We start from the raw sequence: 20051 nt of genomic DNA on the forward strand, positions 1-20051 counted from the left end.
TAGGGGTTTCAATATACCATGGTAAGGGGGTCAAAATACCACGGCAAAGTAAAATGTTCAAAACATCTTTTCCAGTATATTAAATACATACAAACTACTTATTGGAGTATTATAACTATGTTAAGGAGTTAGATGAGCTTGAAACCCCTACTCTAGGCCTTTAATTTCAGAAATTCTGGCAATTTGAACTCTTTTATGAGTAAGAATACACCAATAAGTAGTTTGTATGTTTTAAACTTGCTGGAAAAGATGTTTTGAATATTTTACTTTGCCATGGTATTTTGACCCCCCTGCGGTATATTGAACCCCCTACCCTAGGCCTTTAATTTCAGAAATTCTAGCAATTCTAACTTTTTTATGTAGTTAGAATACACCAATAAGTATATGTATTTATTAAACTTGCTGGAAAAGATATTTTGAAATTTTACTTTGTGATGGTATTTTGACCCCCTGCGATATATTGAACCCTTTACTATAGACAATTCAAAAAAATCTGGCAATTTTAACTCTTATATGTAGTTAATATACACACACAAGTAGTTTGTATGTATTAAACTTGATGGAAAAGATATTTTGAAAATTTTACTTTGCCATGGTATTTTGACCCCCCTGCGGTATATTGAAACCCTCACTCTAGACCTTTTATTTAAAAAGTTCTGGCATTTCTAACTTTTTTATGTAGTTGGAATACACAAATAAGCAGTTTGTATGTATTAAACTTGCTGGAAAAGTTATTTTGAAAAATTTACTTTGCCATGGTATTTTGACCCCCTGCGATATATTGAACCCCTTACTCTAGACAATTCAAAAAATTCTGGCAATTTTAACTCTTATATGTAGTTAATATACACCAACAAGTAGTTTGTATGTATTAAACTTGCTGGAAAAGATGTTTTGAATATTTTCATTTGCCATGGTATTTTGACCCCCCTGCAGTATATTGAACCCCCTACCCTAGGCCTTTAATTTCAGAAATTCTAGCAATTCTAACTTTTTTATGTAGTTAGAATACACCAATAAGTAAATGTATTTATTAATCTTGCTGGAAAAGATATTTTGAAATTTTACTTTGTCATGGTATTTTGACCCCCTGTGATATATTGAACCCTTTACTATAGACAATTCAAAAAAATCTGGCAATTTTAACTCTTATATGTAGTTAATATACACACACAAGTAGTTTTTATGTATTAAACTTGATGGAAAAGATATTTTGAAAATTTTACTTTGCCATGGTATTTTGACCCCCTTGCGGTATATTGAACCCCTCACTCTAGACCTTTTATTTAAAAAGTTCTGGCATTTCTAACTTTTTTATGTAGTTAGAATACACAAATAAGCAGTTTGTATGTATTAAACTTGCTGGAAAAGTTATTTTGAAAATTTTACTTTGCCATGGTATTTTGACCCCCCTGCGGTATATTGAACCCCCTACTTTAGGCCTTTAATTTCAGAAATTCTGGCAATTCGAACTCTTTTATGTAGTTAAAATACACAAATAAGTAGTTTGTATGTTTTTAACTTGCTGGAAAAGATATTTTGAAAATTTTACTTTGTCATGGTATTTTGACCCCCTGCGATATATTGAACCTCTTACTATAGACAATTCAAAAATCTGGCATTTTTAACTCTTATATGTAGTTAATATACACACACAAGTAGTTTGTATGTATTAACTTTGATGGAAAAGATATTTTGAAAATTTTACTTTGCCATGGTATTTTGACCCCCCTGCGGTATATTGAACCCCTCACTCTAGACCTTTAATTTGAAAAGTTCTGGCATTTCTAACTTTTTTATGTAGTTAGAATACACCAATAAGTAAATGTATTTATTAATCTTGCTGGAAAAGATATTTTGAAATTTTACTTTGTGATGGTATTTTGACCCCCTGCGATATATTGAACCCTTTACATAATAGACAATTCAAAAAAATCTGGCAATTTTAACTCTTATATGTAGTTAATATACACACATAAGTAGTTTGTATGTATTAAACTTGATGGAAAAGATATTTTGAAAATTTTACTTTGCCATGGTATTTTGACCCCCTTGCGGTATATTGAACCCCTCACTCTAGACCTTTTATTTAAAAAGTTCTGGCATTTCTAACTTTTTTATGTAGTTAGAATACACAAATAAGCAGTTTGTATGTATTAAACTTGCTGGTAAAGTTATTTTGAAAATTTTACTTTGCCATGGTATTTTGACCCCCCTGCGGTATATTGAACCCCCTACTTTAGGCCTTTAATTTCAGAAATTCTGGCAATTCGAACTCTTTTATGTAGTTAGAATACACAAATAAGTAGTTTGTATGTTTTTAACTTACTGGAAAAGATATTTTGAAAATTTTACTTTGTCATGGTATTTTGACCCCCTGCGATATATTGAACCTCTTACTATAGACAATTCAAAAAAATCTGGCATTTTTAACTCTTATATGTAGTTAATATACACACACAAGTAGTTTGTATGTATTAACTTTGATGGAAAAGATATTTTGAAAATTTTACTTTGCCATGGTATTTTGACCCCCCTGCGGTATATTGAACCCCTCACTCTAGACCTTTAATTTGAAAAGTTCTGGCATTTCTAACTTTTTTAGGGAGAGATCCGTTTGCGCCAAAAATGCGTCCTTTTGCGCCACAACTTTTTTTCTCTAATGCTATGTTTGCGCCATATGTTTAAAAATTACATGGTATCAATTGCGCCAAAAATAAAATATACGATTGCGCCAATTTAAAGAAAAACATTTCTTAAACACAGAAATTTTTTTCTATTACAGTTTCCTGATTTAGAAGGCAAAAGGCAATCTAAAAGTGGAATATAAATTAAATGTCCATTCCTGAATCCATGTATTGTATATATGCAAAAACATCTTCTGCCCGCATACAAAGATATTTCAAGTTAGCTTCACAACCAAGAATAACAATGCCACTGTCAATATCATTTACTAAAACAAACTCTTCTTCTTTATTTGTGATCACTATACCTCACTTAAATTTTTTGAAATCCTACTGAACTTTTTGGTTGGGCAGGGATCAGTTATCTTCTCTCTCTGTACATAGACTGTCTTATATGCACTTCAAGTCATTTTTCTGTAGATGTTCCTCTTCATGATGGAATAGCTCCGAACATATGATCTTAGCTAGTCTTTCGGATATATTTTCTGTAGCTTTTCTTTTGGTAGATTGGCGCAAATGAGTTCTGAAAACTGGCGCAATTGATACATTTGAAGAAAAAAAAATTGGCGCAAATGATACCCCTGAAAAACAGTAATTGGCGCAAAAGGAGTGTTGCCCTTTTTTATGTAGTTGGAATACACAAATAAGTAGTTTGTATGTATTAAACTTGCTGGAAAAGTTATTTTGAAAAATTTACTTTGCCATGGTATTTTGACCCCCCTGCAGTATATTGAACCCCCTACCCTAGGCCTTTAATTTCAGAAATTCTAGCAATTCTAACTTTTTTATGTAGTTAGAATACACCAATAAGCAAATGTATTTATTAAACTTGCTGGAAAAGATATTTTGAAATTTTACTTTGTCATGGTATTTTGACCCCCTGCGATATATTGAACCCTTTACTATAGACAATTCAAAAAAATCTGGCAATTTTAACTCTTTTATGTAGTTAGAATACACAAATAAGCAGTTTGTATGTATTAAACTTGCTGGAAAAGTTATTTTGAAAATTTCACTTTGCCATGGTATTTTGACCCCCTGCGGTATATTGAACCCCCTACTTTAGGCCTTTAATTTCAGAAATTCTGGCAATTCTAACTCTTTTATGTAGTTAGAATTCACCAATAAGTAGTTTGTATGTATTTAACTTGCTGGAAAAGATATTTTTAAAATTTTACTTTGCCATGGTATTTTGACCCCTCCCCCCTTTTTTACCATGGAAAATCAAAACTACCCTTATATATATATATATATATATATATATATATATATATATATATATATACATATGTTATAATTGCAAATAATTAAAGCATTCAAGCTACATATGGTCTAGTTATAATGTGTCAATAAGTATTTGAATGACATTTTGTTGGTAAAGACTTCAGAGCACTTATACCAAGCAAAGATATTTCTTTTAATTAAGCATGGAAAATGTACCTCCCCGTCTTGTATGAATGATTTTTTAATCTATGATAAGCTTTAGAATAATGTAAAATGTTCTAATATTCATCTTGGATGAAAAAAACAGGGGGGTTCAATTTACCATGGGGGTTCAATTTTCCATACAGGGGGGGTTCAATTTACCATAGGGGGGTTCAATTTACCATAGCGGTATTTTGACCCCGGGGTCAATTTACCATGGGGTTCAAAATACCATATGACACCGGTGTCATATGGTATTTTGAACCCCATGGTAAATTGACCCCGGGGTCAAAATACCGCTATGGTATAACTACATAACTACATAAAAAATTTTACTTTGCCATGGTATTTTGACCCCCCTGCGGTATATTGAACCCCCTACTAGACCTTGAATTTCAAAAATTCTAGCTATTCTAACTCCTTAATATAGTTATAATACTCAAATTAGTAGTTTGTATGTATTAGATATGCTGGAAAAGATATTTTGAAAATTTTACTTTGCCATGGTATTTCGATCCCCCTGCGGTATATTGAACCCCCTACTATAGACCTTGAATTTCAAAAATTCTAGCTATTCTAACTCATTAACATAGTTATAATAACCCAATAAGTAGTTTGTATGTATTAAATATGCTGGAAAATATATTTTGAAAATTTTACTTTGCCATGGTATTTTGACCCCCCTGCGGTATATTGAACCCCCTACTAGACCTTGAATTTCAAAAATTCTAGCTATTCTAACTCCTTAATATAGTTATAATACTCAAATTAGTAGTTTGTATGTATTAGATATGCTGGAAAAGATATTTTGAAAATTTTACTTTGCCATGGTATTTCGATCCCCCTGCGGTATATTGAACCCCCTACTATAGACCTTGAATTTCAAAAATTCTAGCTATTCTAACTCATTAACATAGTTATAATAACCCAATAAGTAGTTTGTATGTATTAAATATGCTGGAAAATATATTTTGAAAATTTTACTTTGCCATGGTATTTTGACCCCCCTGCGGTATATTGAACCCCCTACTAGACCTTGAATTTCAAAAATTCTAGCTATTCTAACTCCTTAATATAGTTATAATACTCAAATTAGTAGTTTGTATGTATTAGATATGCTGGAAAAGATATTTTGAAAATTTTACTTTGCCATGGTATTTCGATCCCCCTGCGGTATATTGAACCCCCTACTATAGACCTTGAATTTCAAAAATTCAATCTATTCTAACTCCTTAACATAGTTATAATAACCCAATAAGTAGTTTGTATGTATTAAATATGCTGGAAAATATATTTTGAAAATTTTACTTTGCCATGGTATTTTGACCCCCCTGCGGTATATTGAACCCCCTACTAGACCTTGAATTTCAAAAATTCTAGCTATTCTAACTCCTTAATATAGTTATAATAACCCAATAAGTAGTTTGTATGTATTAAATATGCTGGAAAATATATTTTGAAAATTTTACTTTGCCATGGTATTTCGATCCCCCTGCGGTATATTGAACCCCCTACTATAGACCTTGAATTTCAAAAATTCTAGCTATTCTAACTCATTAACATAGTTATAATAACCCAATAAGTAGTTTGTATGTATTAGATATGCTGGAAAAGATATTTTGAAAATTGTACTTAGCCATGGTATTTTGACCCCCCTGCGGTATATTGAACCCCCTACTATAGACCTTGAATTTCAAAAATTCAATCTATTCTAACTCCTTAACATAGTTATAATAACCCAATAAGTAGTTTGTATGTATTAAATATGCTGGAAAATATATTTTGAAAATTTTACTTCGCCATGGTATTTTGACCCCCCTGCGGTATATTGAACCCCCTACTATAGACCTTGAATTTCAAAAATTCAATCTATTCTAGCTCCTTAACATAGTTATAATAATCCAATAAGTAGTTTGTATGTATTAGATCTGCTGGAAAAGATGTTTTGAAAATTTTACTTAGCCATGGTATTTTGACCCCCCTGCGGTATATTGAACCCCCTACTTTAGACCCTGAATTTCAAAAATTCAATCTATTCTAGCTCCTTAACATAGTTATAATAATCCAATAAGTAGTTTGTATGTATTAGATATGCTGGAAAATATATTTTGAAAATTTTACTTAGCCATGGTATTTTGACCCCCCTGCGGTATATTGAACCCCCTACTATAGACCTTGAATTTCAAAAATTCAATCTATTCTAACTCCTTAACATAGTTATAATAACCCAATAAGTAGTTTGTATGTATTAAATATGCTGGAAAATATATTTTGAAAATTTTACTTTGCCATGGTATTTTGACCCCTCTGCGGTATATTGAACCCCCTACTAGACCTTGAATTTCAAAAATTCTAGCTATTCTAACTCCTTAATATAGTTATAATACTCAAATTAGTAGTTTGTATGTATTAGATATGCTGGAAAAGATATTTTGAAAATTTTACTTTGCCATGGTATTTTGACCCCCCTGCAGTATATTGAACCCCCTACTATAGACCTTGAATTTCAAAAATTCTAGCTATTCTAACTCATTAACATAGTTATAATAACCCAATAAGTAGTTTGTATGTATTAAATATGCTGGAAAATATATTTTGAAAATTTTACTTCGCCATGGTATTTTGGCCCCCCTGCGGTATATTGAACCCCCTACTATAGACCTTGAATTTCAAAAATTCAATCTATTCTAGCTCCTTAACATAGTTATAATAATCCAATAAGTAGTTTGTATGTATTAGATATGCTGGAAAATATATTTTGAAAATTTTACTTAGCCATGGTATTTTGACCCCCCTGCGGTATATTGAACCCCCTACTTTAGACCTTGAATTTCAAAAATTCAATCTATTCTAGCTCCTTAACATAGTTATAATAACCCAATAAGTAGTTTGTATGTATTAAATATGCTGGAAAATATATTTTGAAAATTTTACTTAGCCATGGTATTTTGACCCCCCTGCAGTATATTGAACCCCCTACTAGACCTTGAATTTCAAAAATTCTAGCTATTCTAACTTCTTAATATAGTTATAATACTCAAATTAGTAGTTTGTATGTATTAGATATGCTGGAAAAGATATTTTGAAAATTTTACTTTGCCATGGTATTTTGACCCCCCTGCAGTATATTGAACCCCCTACTACAGACCTTGAATTTCAAAAATTCTAGCTATTCTAACTCATTAACATAGTTATAATAACCCAATAAGTAGTTTGTATGTATTAAATATGCTGGAAAATATATTTTGAAAATTTTACTTCGCCATGGTATTTTGACCCCCCTGCGGTATATTGAACCCCCTACTATAGACCTTGAATTTCAAAAATTCAATCTATTCTAGCTCCTTAACATAGTTATAATAATCCAATAAGTAGTTTGTATGTATTAGATATGCTGGAAAAGATATTTTGAAAATTTTACTTAGCCATGGTATTTTGACCCCCCTGCGGTATATTGAAACCCCTACTTTAGACCCTGAATTTCAAAAATTCAATCTATTCTAGCTCCTTAACATAGTTATAATAATCCAATAAGTAGTTTGTATGTATTAGATATGCTGGAAAATATATTTTGAAAATTTTACTTAGCCATGGTATTTTGACCCCCCTGCGGTATATTGAACCCCCTACTATAGACCTTGAATTTCAAAAATTCAATCTATTCTACCTCCTTAACATAGTTATAATAATCCAATAAGTAGTTTGTATGTATTAGATATGCTGGAAAAGATATTTTGAAAATTTTACTTAGCCATGGTATTTTGACCCCCCTGCGGTATATTGAACCCCCTACTATAGACCTTGAATTTCAAAAATTCAATCTATTCTAACTCCTTAACATAGTTATAATAACCCAATAAGTAGTTTGTATGTATTAAATATGCTGGAAAATATATTTTGAAAATTTTACTTTGCCATGGTATTTTGACCCCCCTGCGGTATATTGAACCCCCTACTATAGACCTTGAATTTCAAAAATTCAATCTATTCTAGCTCCTTAACATAGTTATAATAATCCAATAAGTAGTTTGTATGTATTAGATATGCTGGAAAAGATATTTTAAAAATTTTACTTTGCCATGGTATTTTGACTACCCTGCGGTATATTGAACCCCCTACTATAGACCTTGAATTTCAAAAATTCTAGCTATTCTAACTCCTTAATGTAGTTATAATAATCCAATAAGTAGTTTGTATGTATTAGATATGCTGGAAAAGATATTTTGAAAATTTTACTTTGCCATGGTATTTTGGCCCCCTTGCGGTATATTGAACCCCCTTCTATAGACCTTGAATTTCAAAAACTCAATCTATTCTAGCTTCTTTACATAGTTATTATACTCCAATACGTAGTTTGTATGTATTTAATATGCTGGAAAAGATATTTTGAAAATTTTACTTAGCCATGGTATTTTGACCCCCCTGCGGTATATTGAACCCCCTACTATAGACCTTGATTTTCAAAAATTTTAGCTATTGTAACTCCTTAACATAGTTATAATACCCCAATAAGTAGTTTGTATGTATTAAATATGCTGGAAAATATATTTTGAAAATTTTACTTAGCCATGGTATTTTGACCCCCCTGCGGTATATTGAACCCCCTACCATAGACCTCAAATTAAAAAAAATTATAGCCAATAATTTGTAAATTAAATTATCTGCAATATTATTTATGAAAAACAGGGGGGTTCAATATACCGCAGGGGGGTTCAAAATACCATATGTGAAAAATGACCCCGGGGTCAAAATACCATGCGGTATAATGACCCCGGGGTCATTTTACCGCATGGTAATTTGACCCCGGGTTCAATTTTTAGGGGGTTCAAAATACCATATGACACCGGGTTCAATTTTTAGGGGGTTCAAAATACCATATGACACCGGAACTCAGACATTTCACGGTCATCCAATGACCTGGTAAACAGGTTAAACCTTTGATATGACCATATCAAATAGACTGAATAATCTGTCTCTTGTGTGGCTACATTTGTCATTTCATATTTTCTTTTCATCATTTGGGTATTCAATTATTTTTTGACACAAAAAAATATAAAAATTAAATAGCCAAAAGATGAAAAGAAAATATGAAATGACAAATGTAGCCATATGAGAGACAGGGTTAGTACATGTACATGTAGGGGCATCATCATGGTCATAATTTTAAAAAAAAAAACGGATTATTTATGTATATAAAAATAATTTTTCAACAATTTTATTCTAAAAATCATATTTATTCAGTTAATTAAGAGGGGATGCCCTCTACACTCAATGAATCCACCACTAGTTATGACACCTAATGTATAAGAAATATCATTTCTATTTCAGACCCCTCCTCCAGAACCAGAAAAAGAAGAAGAGAAAAAAGAAAAGGATGAGAGTGAGACAGATGAAGAAGTAACAGAAGAAAACTCATTAGGCCACTCTGACAAGAAAACAGATGAGGTCAAAGGTAAATATCTTCAAAATTTATGTCATTTTAATTTATAGTTTCAAATTTAAGAAAACAAGTCTTAATGTTTATAAACATGACGAAGATATTCTTCAATAACTTTATTTACTCAAATGTTCATAAACATGATAAAAGAAATAATCATGTGTCATGATTGGCATTGAAACAACTCTCCACTAGATGCCAAATGACGTTAAATTTAACAACTATATGTCCCTGTACAGCCTTTAACAATAAGCAAAACACGTACCGCAAAGTCAGCTACAAAAGACCTCAAAGAGACAAATAAAAAACAATTAACATTACAAAAAAACTGGCCTAATTTAGGTAAAAACAATAAACTATATACAAATACATGAACATGTACGATATACAGCAACAAAGATAACTGCTGAATTAAAGTCTCCTGACTTGGGACAAAACAAACATGAAATACAAAATATTGTGGGTTAAATATGTTAGCATGTGCCCAACCTTCCTCCTTAGTTGGGACAGTGGTGTAATAGTACAACATGAACAAACTAAAAAAATCAGCTGATTAGTCTAAGACATATGGTTTAGAAAGGTCAAACTGGTCTTTTGACTATCCATATATTCAACATGTTCAATGATATTCTTCATGTATACATGACATAACATCTGTCAAAGAGACAACAACCTGACTAAAGGACAGAAAACAGTTGAAGGCCACCATTTTGTATTTAACACATCGAGAAAATCCTGTACCCTGAGGCGATCCTCACTGATAGTAAATGTACAATTCATGGTACAGGTAGTAATTTTAGAAGCATATTTTCAGTGGCGTAGCTAGGTCATGTTTACATGTACGCCCGAAGCCCGGCAAAGAATCTAAGGACCCTAAAACGTGTCAATGTCAAACAATTGCTGTATTGGGTTAGAGCTAGGGAGCGAAGCCCCCGGAATCTAACATGTCTAAAGAGTGATCGAGAATGGATACCATTAATGTCATCTAAACTCATCAGTAGCAGCATACTTTTGAATTTAAATGGTTTATATGTTATGTTAAATTATTCATTTTGTTAATTTGAAATTTAATGGTCATTTGATTTAGAGAAAATGTCAAAACCAGTAACTTTTAGAATATTTTTAAAAATATTGTGGGGGTAAAGCACCCAACAAACAAACACACATATATTGTATGTCTTAATCTTCAGAGATATTCAGGTGCAATATTAGATATCATAAAGGGTTCTGTGGAACTATGGTTCTCGTCTGGAATTTTTCCTCGCTAAAAGTGAATCCATTTATCTTTCAATTACAGGATTTTGAAAAATTAAACATTTTCTTTAGATAGTTTTTCTTGATCTGGACTGAGACTACTATAACACATATTATAGTAGTCTAAGATCTGGAATATAAGTTTCGGCCAAGTTTCATGACAGTCTATGAAGGTTAATGCATGTAAAATTTTAAAAAGCCATACAGTCTGTCAGTATAATACTGAAAAATGAACAAACAAATTTACTTTCAAAGCTTTGCTTCAGACAAAATTTGTGAAACAAATCTTGGATTCTGTTAAAGTTTCATTTAATCAGATGAAGTTTTGACAAAGAAATTGTTGTGTAAAAAAAATGTTAACCCCAGGCTAAATATTGGTACCTGTTAATTTTGTCTAACACGGAAAAATTACAGACTTGACAGAAAATGAACAAATATAATATATGATACAATTTGGCTGAAAAGTAAATTTCGTCAAATTGATCCGCAATATCAACATGATCAAGCTAATGAAGAAAGTACTATAAAGCTGATGTGCTTTAAACAAGTTCTTTTTATTTTCTTTAGATTAAAATAAATTTTTTATCAAAATTCAAGTGTACGCCCGGGCGTTTTGACGTAAACGTAGCTACGCGCCTGATTTTGACAATAAATGTATCTTTAGCATGTTTGGTGATACTTAAGGCTAAAATATTAGATTGAAAAAAAAATCATCTAAGTGCTGATTAAACAAACAAAACAAAAAACCTGTATAACGAATCAGAGCTATCATCATATGCATGTTGAAAATACATTCCTGAATTCAAAATGATTCAAAAATGTTATAAAAGCATTTTTAAAAGATTGTTTTAGTATTCGTTATGACATGGTATTAAGACCATTATATTGATTATGATATAAAAAATTTGAAATATATATATGCCCATTTTCATTTTAATTTCATGTTTTATAGAAGAAATCCCACAAGCAAATATTGTATGGAGAATGTCATCAGGAGTTTACAATACAGCTACTGGTGCGGTGGGAATGGGCGTCGGTGGAGTCAAGTGGGTGGCAGGTAAAAGTTATGACGTTGGATCTACAGTTGTTAGCAATGTTAAAGTACCTAAATTATCAAGTTTTAAAAGAAAAGACAAGAAAGAATAGAATTGGTTATTTATAGTTGTATATATACTCTGTTTTCCTGCCATATTTACAATCAGTATTATAATTATCAATGAGGAGTAATATCATTACAAAAAACAATGCAATTTCTGTTATCTAGTAGTGTTCTTGCCATATTAATTTTATTTTTATTCAGTATTTTAATCGTTTTGAAATCCATTTTGAAAGGAAATAAGCGACATGGACATCCTTATATAATGAGTTCTTAAATGTACATATATATATATGTTAGGATTAGGGTTTAGGCATAGGGTAATAGTAAGGGTTTGCAAGTCCAAGGTCCAAAATCTATAGCATTTGAATAAAAGACATGGGGACTCCTTGAATGAATTATAAGTTTGAAAGACTTTTTTTGAATAATTTTAGTTGTAAAACAATTCATTTCTTGTTGGATTTACATGTGTTTTTGATTGAAAGACATTCTATGCTACTGCTTATGTTTATTTTGTCATTTCCATATGTTATCATTCACATGTGTATTATTAGTATTTGTTTGAAAATGTTCCATAGTACATCTCATGTGCATTATGTCATTTCATTGTGTCTACATTTGGAGTGGACACACATCAATGCAGAGTAAAATATATTTTTTGTCACCAAGTTACGTCTGCCTCCATCATTTTTTTGTCCATATGGAGTAGACATATTATTTTGTTTATTAAATCAGAAGAATTGTATAAAGTCTTACATTAAACAACAACACTTGAGAATAGAGCATACAGTACTTTTTCTTTTTGAAAATGCGTAAATCATTTGTTACGATTTGTATTCCAATTCAATACAAAATCTGAGGTTCATTTTGAGTGTTCATTGTGTGTAGGCGGAAATGTGAAAATCCTCATGACCTGGAGCATAGAACATCTGCCACTCATGATCAATTACAATTCTAACATGACGTCCTTCAAACGCTTTGAGTACACACCCGTGGTAAAATATGAATATATTGCATTGGCTGTTCCGATCGTACTCCCACGTCATTTGTTATCTTATGAATGAAGTACCGGACGTCATAGAGTGATGACGTAATAATTTAAGCATTTTACGGGAAAATACACACTTCTGATACCGAAAATCATCAAAACAAGGAAACGTAAACAAACGATGCTAAAATGTGGTATAAGCCTATTTTTTTATACATAGAAGACATATAAGTAAATTATCATTAAAATCTATCTAAATACCTTATTGTAAATAGTTTGAGCATGTCACTCATTCTGTTTGCACCGTTCTTTTACGCCTATCTAAAAGTGCGTTAATTTATTTGAACGGCAAATATTTGCCTCCACCTAGAGCGCTTTGATCCAAAATAATTGCCGTATTTGTCCTATTAGAATCAAAATAATTCATGGGGGCTTGAATATATCTAGATTTTACTACAGGTTGTCCCTTTATGTCGATATTTTACCCCTCGCTATAGCTCAGGGTAAAATATTTGTCATAAAGGGCCAACCCATGGTAAAATCATGATATATTCAAGCATCCATGAATTATTTCTTAAATAATACACATGTAAATATAACAAACAAAGTATGAGGGTCTTGAAGGGGTTCAATAAATAAAGAAAAGAGAATATTGGGGTGCAAAATTATAATGAATACGAAAAAAGCATAAAAGAATACTAAAATGATGACCATCATTCAGACCCTCATAATTCATGTAATTATAATATGAATATTTATTAAAAAAATCCCACCCCAAAAATCCAAAGATGGAAAAAGTTTTTAAACCTCCAGAGGAACATTTATTAATGTGTAAATGTTTGTAATTAGGGTGAAAAATGTAAATGAAATCATTGCTATTGTTGTTTAAAATGCATTAAACATTGTTATATAAGGATATGTTGTAGCGTTTAAAAAAAAATGATAATGAATTTGTTGGCTGGTACCCGGTACTGAGATAATCATTGTAATCTATGAAATTAAACTAATCTTATTGTCTGAATTTAACATTTGTATACATAAAATTTATTGCTGTTAAAATGTTTTAAAAATGTGCAATTGTAATTAGAAAAAGATAAAAATTGGTTTTACTAAAAGTGTATTATGTATATTTCTGTTTGAATGTAAGGCAAATTTGTATTTGCATTCCATTCATTGTAACATATTGGTTTAATAATGTTAGTAATCAATTTTAATTCTTTATTCAAATGTGCCATGCTTGAAATTACAATTATCATTTCTGCTCCCTATAACAATTATGTATGTAGCATTATGTTATAAAATGGTGAAAATAAATACATATGATTTTGGGTGGAATACAGAACTGAACATTTGATGCTATGAAAATAATATTTACCACATCATTAGTAGAAGGTGCTTTGTATTAATCATAATTGTGAAACAGTTATATTGTTTGTAAATTAGTTTACTTTTATTATTGTGTTTTGTAAAAATACATGTTTAGAAATTTTGGAAAGGCAGATTTTCAAAAGATTTTTTGTCTTCAAGTGAATATCAGTAAAAAGAATATATCCATAAGTTACAAAAAAAATTGATTGCACAGGTATGTCTTGCAATTTGTAAGCTTTTACAATCATTGTGAAAAGTCCCTTTTAGTCATATACAGTACTTACATTGTGGATTTAGCATTTTTCACTATTATTTTACAGCAATGTTATCTTTCAAATGTTTGGCATGGAATTTGGTCTTTCTAATTTGTGGTGGCAGGTTATGAGTGTCATGATTAGGATAAGCAGAATGTTTGAATATGATAAATTTAATCTGCCATGATATATATATAGTGGCCAGTAATACATATATATATATATATATACATGTTGTATATAAAGTCCTACTTTCAGAGGAAGAATTTCCTGTGGAGGATTTTTAACACTTCCATCCATCTATATAACATCAGTGTATGGTGACTGCCTCTTCAAAATGCCATAGTCAATATCCTCATAAATGTAAATGAATATCCATGAAACATTTGCCATGGGAATTTGAATAAACAACTAATCAATGTATACAGTTGAGGGAATGCTAAATCTGTTATGTTGTCTGTAATGAAAGAATTGCATAATAAAAAGTTCCAAATAATTAGGCATACCACTGCAAAAGTCAAGCATGTTGTAGAAAAAAAAATGTTTAGATTTCTAGTATTTTGTTACATAATGATACATATTTACAACTTGTAAAAATGTACAAAAAAAATCAATTCCGAAGTTAACTGGACAATTTGATTACTACAAATCTGCATTGAAAATGTGTATGTTTTTATTTTTGAGGCTCCACATTTCTACAAAATGGACTATGTAGGGTGTCATAGAAAACTAATAGATAATATGAAAGTTTAATCATTCTGATCTCTTTAAAAAGTTACTGCTCAGACTTTATATTTGAACATGTATCTTTTCATTGTTTAAGGGGGTAGACATTGGTTCAGGGAGATAACTCTTTAAATCAGTAATACATTTTTAACAGGCGAGTTTCATCAATGTATTTTAAGTATTTACCTGAAACAGATTAAAAATAATCTATGTAACCTAGAAGCTTAGCATATATATATATGAAAATGGTTGACACAAACATACTTATGATTTAAAGAAGTATTTACCTTAACCTAGGGCTACCTCCTTAAAGGATGACACAATCAACATGCATTTGATTAGCTTTGCAGTTGTTGAATGATGGATGAATATTTATGACAATAAATTTATATTTTTGAATAATCATGTGTTAAATTATGATATATAGTGCTTTATGTATGAATCATTGAATGGTAGAGGATATAACTAACTTGTTAAATGTTAATATTATGGTTGTAGTGTTAATCTAGTCATGTAGTTCTGTTAGCACTTTTTGTTGATGTAGTTTCTAGTCATTTAAGTGATGTTAATACTAGTTTTTTTTGGTGTCTAGTTCTGTGAAGGGGTTTACTTATGTAAGATCTACTTATAAATGTATAGTTGTTAATAGATGATTAATGCATATCAATATTGAAATTGTTAAACATTTACTGTAAATGATAATGCTTACTTTATTTGCATATATGCAAAAATATATATTGAAATCCATAGTATATTGAATTATATTTATAGATAAGACTTTTGGTTACAGGTTCATATAGCGTGCATACACATATTGCTTATGAAAGTACAACAAATGTTTTTATTTAAATTCAAATATTTTTAATTCAGTCATTGTTATTATTATAATATGAAAAATATATCATGGTACTGTTGATGTAAGGAAACAACACAATGGCATCACAATAGAAAACACATCTGCACATCAGTCAACAAAACACTTATCAGAAATGGAACAATGATCAAATATAATTTATGGTGGAAGAATGGTTGTTTTGGTTATAATGTAATAAATAAAGTAACCTGGGCGCTAGCTGCAGAACCGTAGCCCTTAAGTCCTTATGATATTTGTTTTTCTATTTATGGTCTACTAATTGTAAAAAATATCAAAATGCTACATGGGTGCAGTCATTTGTGAAGGGGACATGACATAGAGATAAAAATAGCGGTCTATCTGTGATTGGTTGTTATATCAGTTATATATATTTCTCCTGGAAAGCATCATGAATAAAGTTTAATGATAGCACAAATTTGTCCTCAAAAGTATACCATTAAGGGCCAAAGATTTTTTTAAATTTCTATCAAAATTATGGGACATTTTCTATGAAATTGGAAGGTTTTGGTAAAAAAAAAATGGCCATGTGATCATATATATTTAAATGAGGTAAAATCACAAAATGATATCACGCTCATATATTACAACAGTAGGTTTTTTCCATAAACAGTTTATTTAAAACACCATTTAAGGAAATAATTGCCAGAAATAGCATTGTTGGCAATGGGGCAAACACTTAGTACTTTATATTCTTCTCTGCTCCAATGATGGAACATGTATGTAATACTGTATTCTCGTTGTCTCCCTTGTTATCCTGGTAACTTTTTCCACATCATGGCTAGGTTTGGTTTTCAGCCTCCATATTTTAAAATTAAATCTTGTACATTAATGTTTTAATATTGTATAGAAAACAAGAATAATGAAAATGTAATCTAATTATATTTCAGTAATAATGTAAGATGTATTTGCAATTTTGTTGTTGTCTGGAAATCCAAAAAAGTTTTAGTATTATGAAAACATGATAGAATTATATGCTGTAATATGTTTGTCTATGCCTGAATGATCAGTTTGAAGATTAGATATTTAGTACATTTCAACAACGATGGCTTTGCAATAGTATAATTTGCTACATTGAGACAATAAACATAACTAAATTGTTCAGTAAAGTTATGTGTTAGTATATTAACTTTTCCAAATGTGAATAAAATGGAAATCTTGAAATGTATTACTGTAGAACTACTGCATAATGTTTACAAATAAAGATGTTTATTTATTATGACAAAATTTGAATATTGTTTTATTGTTTTATTATTCTTTATTTTCACGAAGAAGTATTAAGAAATTCAATGGTGTGGATACACTCTAAAATATATATACAGCAATGTATCAAATACTGATGATCATCTCTACAAAAGTTGCATATTGAATTGAAAGAGACCCTAGTGTGATGCTTTTTGGCATTCAACCTATGCTGTTACATTGGCATCCACACAATTCATTTTCAAACAGATTATTTAAAATAAGTCTTTATAACAAAATGATTTTTAATAGATGTTTTTATGAGGAAGTATTGACTTTGATCATTGGTATTTGATACGATGTAATAAAAGTATTTGATCATTTAAGTTTCAAGCTGATTATGCTAAAAAATTATGAGGCATTATTCTCATTGTATAATTCAGCGACTGAAACTTTTACATTGACTGATTGTTCAAATGTAAAGTTTATTTGGTGAGAAATACTTGCCACGGACTGTTAATATTTCTGAATGCAATTCCTTTAAAATCTCGCCAAGGTAATTGATACCAAAACATAAGGGTACATCCCTGTAGTCTTGCATAATTTGCTGAAATGATTTGCATTGTTTAAATGTTACAATGTTTATTTTCAAAATCAATAAACTTTTTCATTTTTGGAAATAAATATTAAGGACGTAACTACTGATTTGAGTTAAAGGAGATATGAGGTAAACATATATAAGGTACGAAGCACGGCAAGACTACAACCCCCCAAAAAAACAGATAAATAGACCTTCATATTTGAAATCCTATTGGTTTGACAGTAAATAGTCCCTCCTTCCCAAGGACACGTAGGAGCAGCTATCTATTAAATCTTATTTAAATGTCATGACCGTATAATTTATCAGAAGATTGTTGATGTTTAATATACCTATTGTTGTGTTATTGAGTTAATTATGTATTTAATATTTGGCATGACTTGGACCTTATACGAAAATTGTTAGTCAAACACTTGAAATACCTTAAGCCATTAACTTGGAACACATTAAATACTTAGATACTAATGGGTTCAGTTGAGTTATATACCAGACACTGAAGACACAAAACAGGACTTGTTTACTATTTCCGAACAAAGGCTGTGGAATTGTTGAAACTACTACAAATCAGAAATCATAAAGCTTTATAGTTTTATGAACACTAATGCTAAATCTATCAGCAAATGTTGCTAAGCAACTGTCCTACCTTAATTACATGTTGTTGTTGACCCTGCAGACAAAGGCCCAAACAATTATTTTTTATAAATAAAACAAATACTAGAGGAATTTTCAAACTCATATGTTGAAAAACAAAACAGACAACGCCATGAATAAAATAGGAAAAAACCAATAAACACACAATAGTGCACAAAACACAAGGAAAACTAAAGACTGAGCAACACAAACCCCCCCCAAAACTGTGGGTGATGTCAGGTGCTCCTGAAAGGTAAGCAGATCCTGCTCCACATGTGGCACCCGTCGTGTTGCTTATGATATTACAACCGCGGTATTAAGTCTATTCGGTGGGTCAAATTCAGGGAAAGGGTACGAGTTTTGTAGTAACGACATTAGGAACATATCCGTTATCTGTGAAACGAATATTCCATAACGGTTAACCAACTCGTGATAGTGTCTGTAAAACTTACAAAGGGATGACTTCAACTTCAGCACTTGAAACTCTGGTTTAATAGCTTCCTTATGAGCAGCAACCCTTTATCAACATGATCAAGGAAATCATGATAGAAAATACAAGCCCTGGAATATCGTATCAACCTGGAGATAAACACTCTGTGTGCATGGGCGCTGCTGAAATACTGCTACATAGAATTGCAAAATTCATAATTTGGAAGCTAAAATCATCCTTTTTGTCGTAAAGTTTGTTTTCTACTAACCTTCATGATGTAAGTCAAGATATGAGGCAGACTTAACTGTATCTATTGTATCCTTTATCTCTTTAACAATGGGATAGATTTTTTCAACAGTCACACAATTTTGATTTATAAAAATCTTACCAGTAATTCAATTCATTTTTCCATAGATTTTACATAGCACAGAAGAAGAAATAATAGTGATTTGTAGACTGTTGTTTGTCTGGTTATTTTTTTTGCCAATTTCTCCTTGAATTATGAGTTTTTTAGTATAAACCCCAGTCAACCCTTTCCCTCTAATATCATGCGAATTCTACACTGTGACTTTATTTCTTTCATAGGCACCAATTTTCGAAGAATTGAGATAAAAGGTATTATTTTCGTGGTTTTGCCAAATTCTGCATACACACCTGTAGTTTTTGAAAAGAATATTTACACACACGTATATTTGGTTGAAACGAACTTTTGTGGTTTACTTTTTACCAGGAAAAATCCATGACAATTGGTATCCCCTTTTTGCACGTATGTAATACAATGCGAAATTAGAACATTTTATGTCGGGATCAACACTGATAACAGATGAAAACTATAAATACTGATGCAATATATTGATGCCAATCCGTGTACGATTTGCTTTATTGACAATTAATAATGCATTTCCACAATTTTGTTTGTTCGTGAGTATGTGTATTATTGTAACTCACAGACATGTGCGTGTAAAGTCGGGCGTTTTAACATCTAGATCTATTATGAAGGCAAAATGATATTCAAAACAAATATATATGACAAGAGTTATTGAGAAAACTCTAATGATAATGGCCGTACACATTTTATTCAAACTAATTTACTATTTAACATCAAACA

General features: G+C 30.8%; 1 protein-coding gene across 1 annotated transcript in view; it reads left to right on the forward strand.

Annotated features, from left to right (window-relative positions):
• Positions 1-17336, forward strand: part of LOC143083169 (transmembrane protein 263-like) — a 31730-nt gene extending 14394 nt beyond the window's left edge. Inside the window, exons 2-3 of the mRNA XM_076259404.1 lie at positions 9438-9561; positions 11753-17336. Of these exons, the coding sequence (XP_076115519.1) occupies positions 9438-9561; positions 11753-11946 (318 nt within the window). The 3' untranslated portion in view covers positions 11947-17336. The remainder of the gene's footprint in view (positions 1-9437; positions 9562-11752) is intronic.
• The last annotated feature ends 2715 nt before the right edge of the window (positions 17337-20051 follow it).

The sequence above is a fragment of the Mytilus galloprovincialis genome, chromosome 7, assembly GCF_965363235.1.
Source record: "Mytilus galloprovincialis chromosome 7, xbMytGall1.hap1.1, whole genome shotgun sequence".
Lineage (NCBI taxonomy): Eukaryota > Metazoa > Mollusca > Bivalvia > Mytilida > Mytilidae > Mytilus > Mytilus galloprovincialis.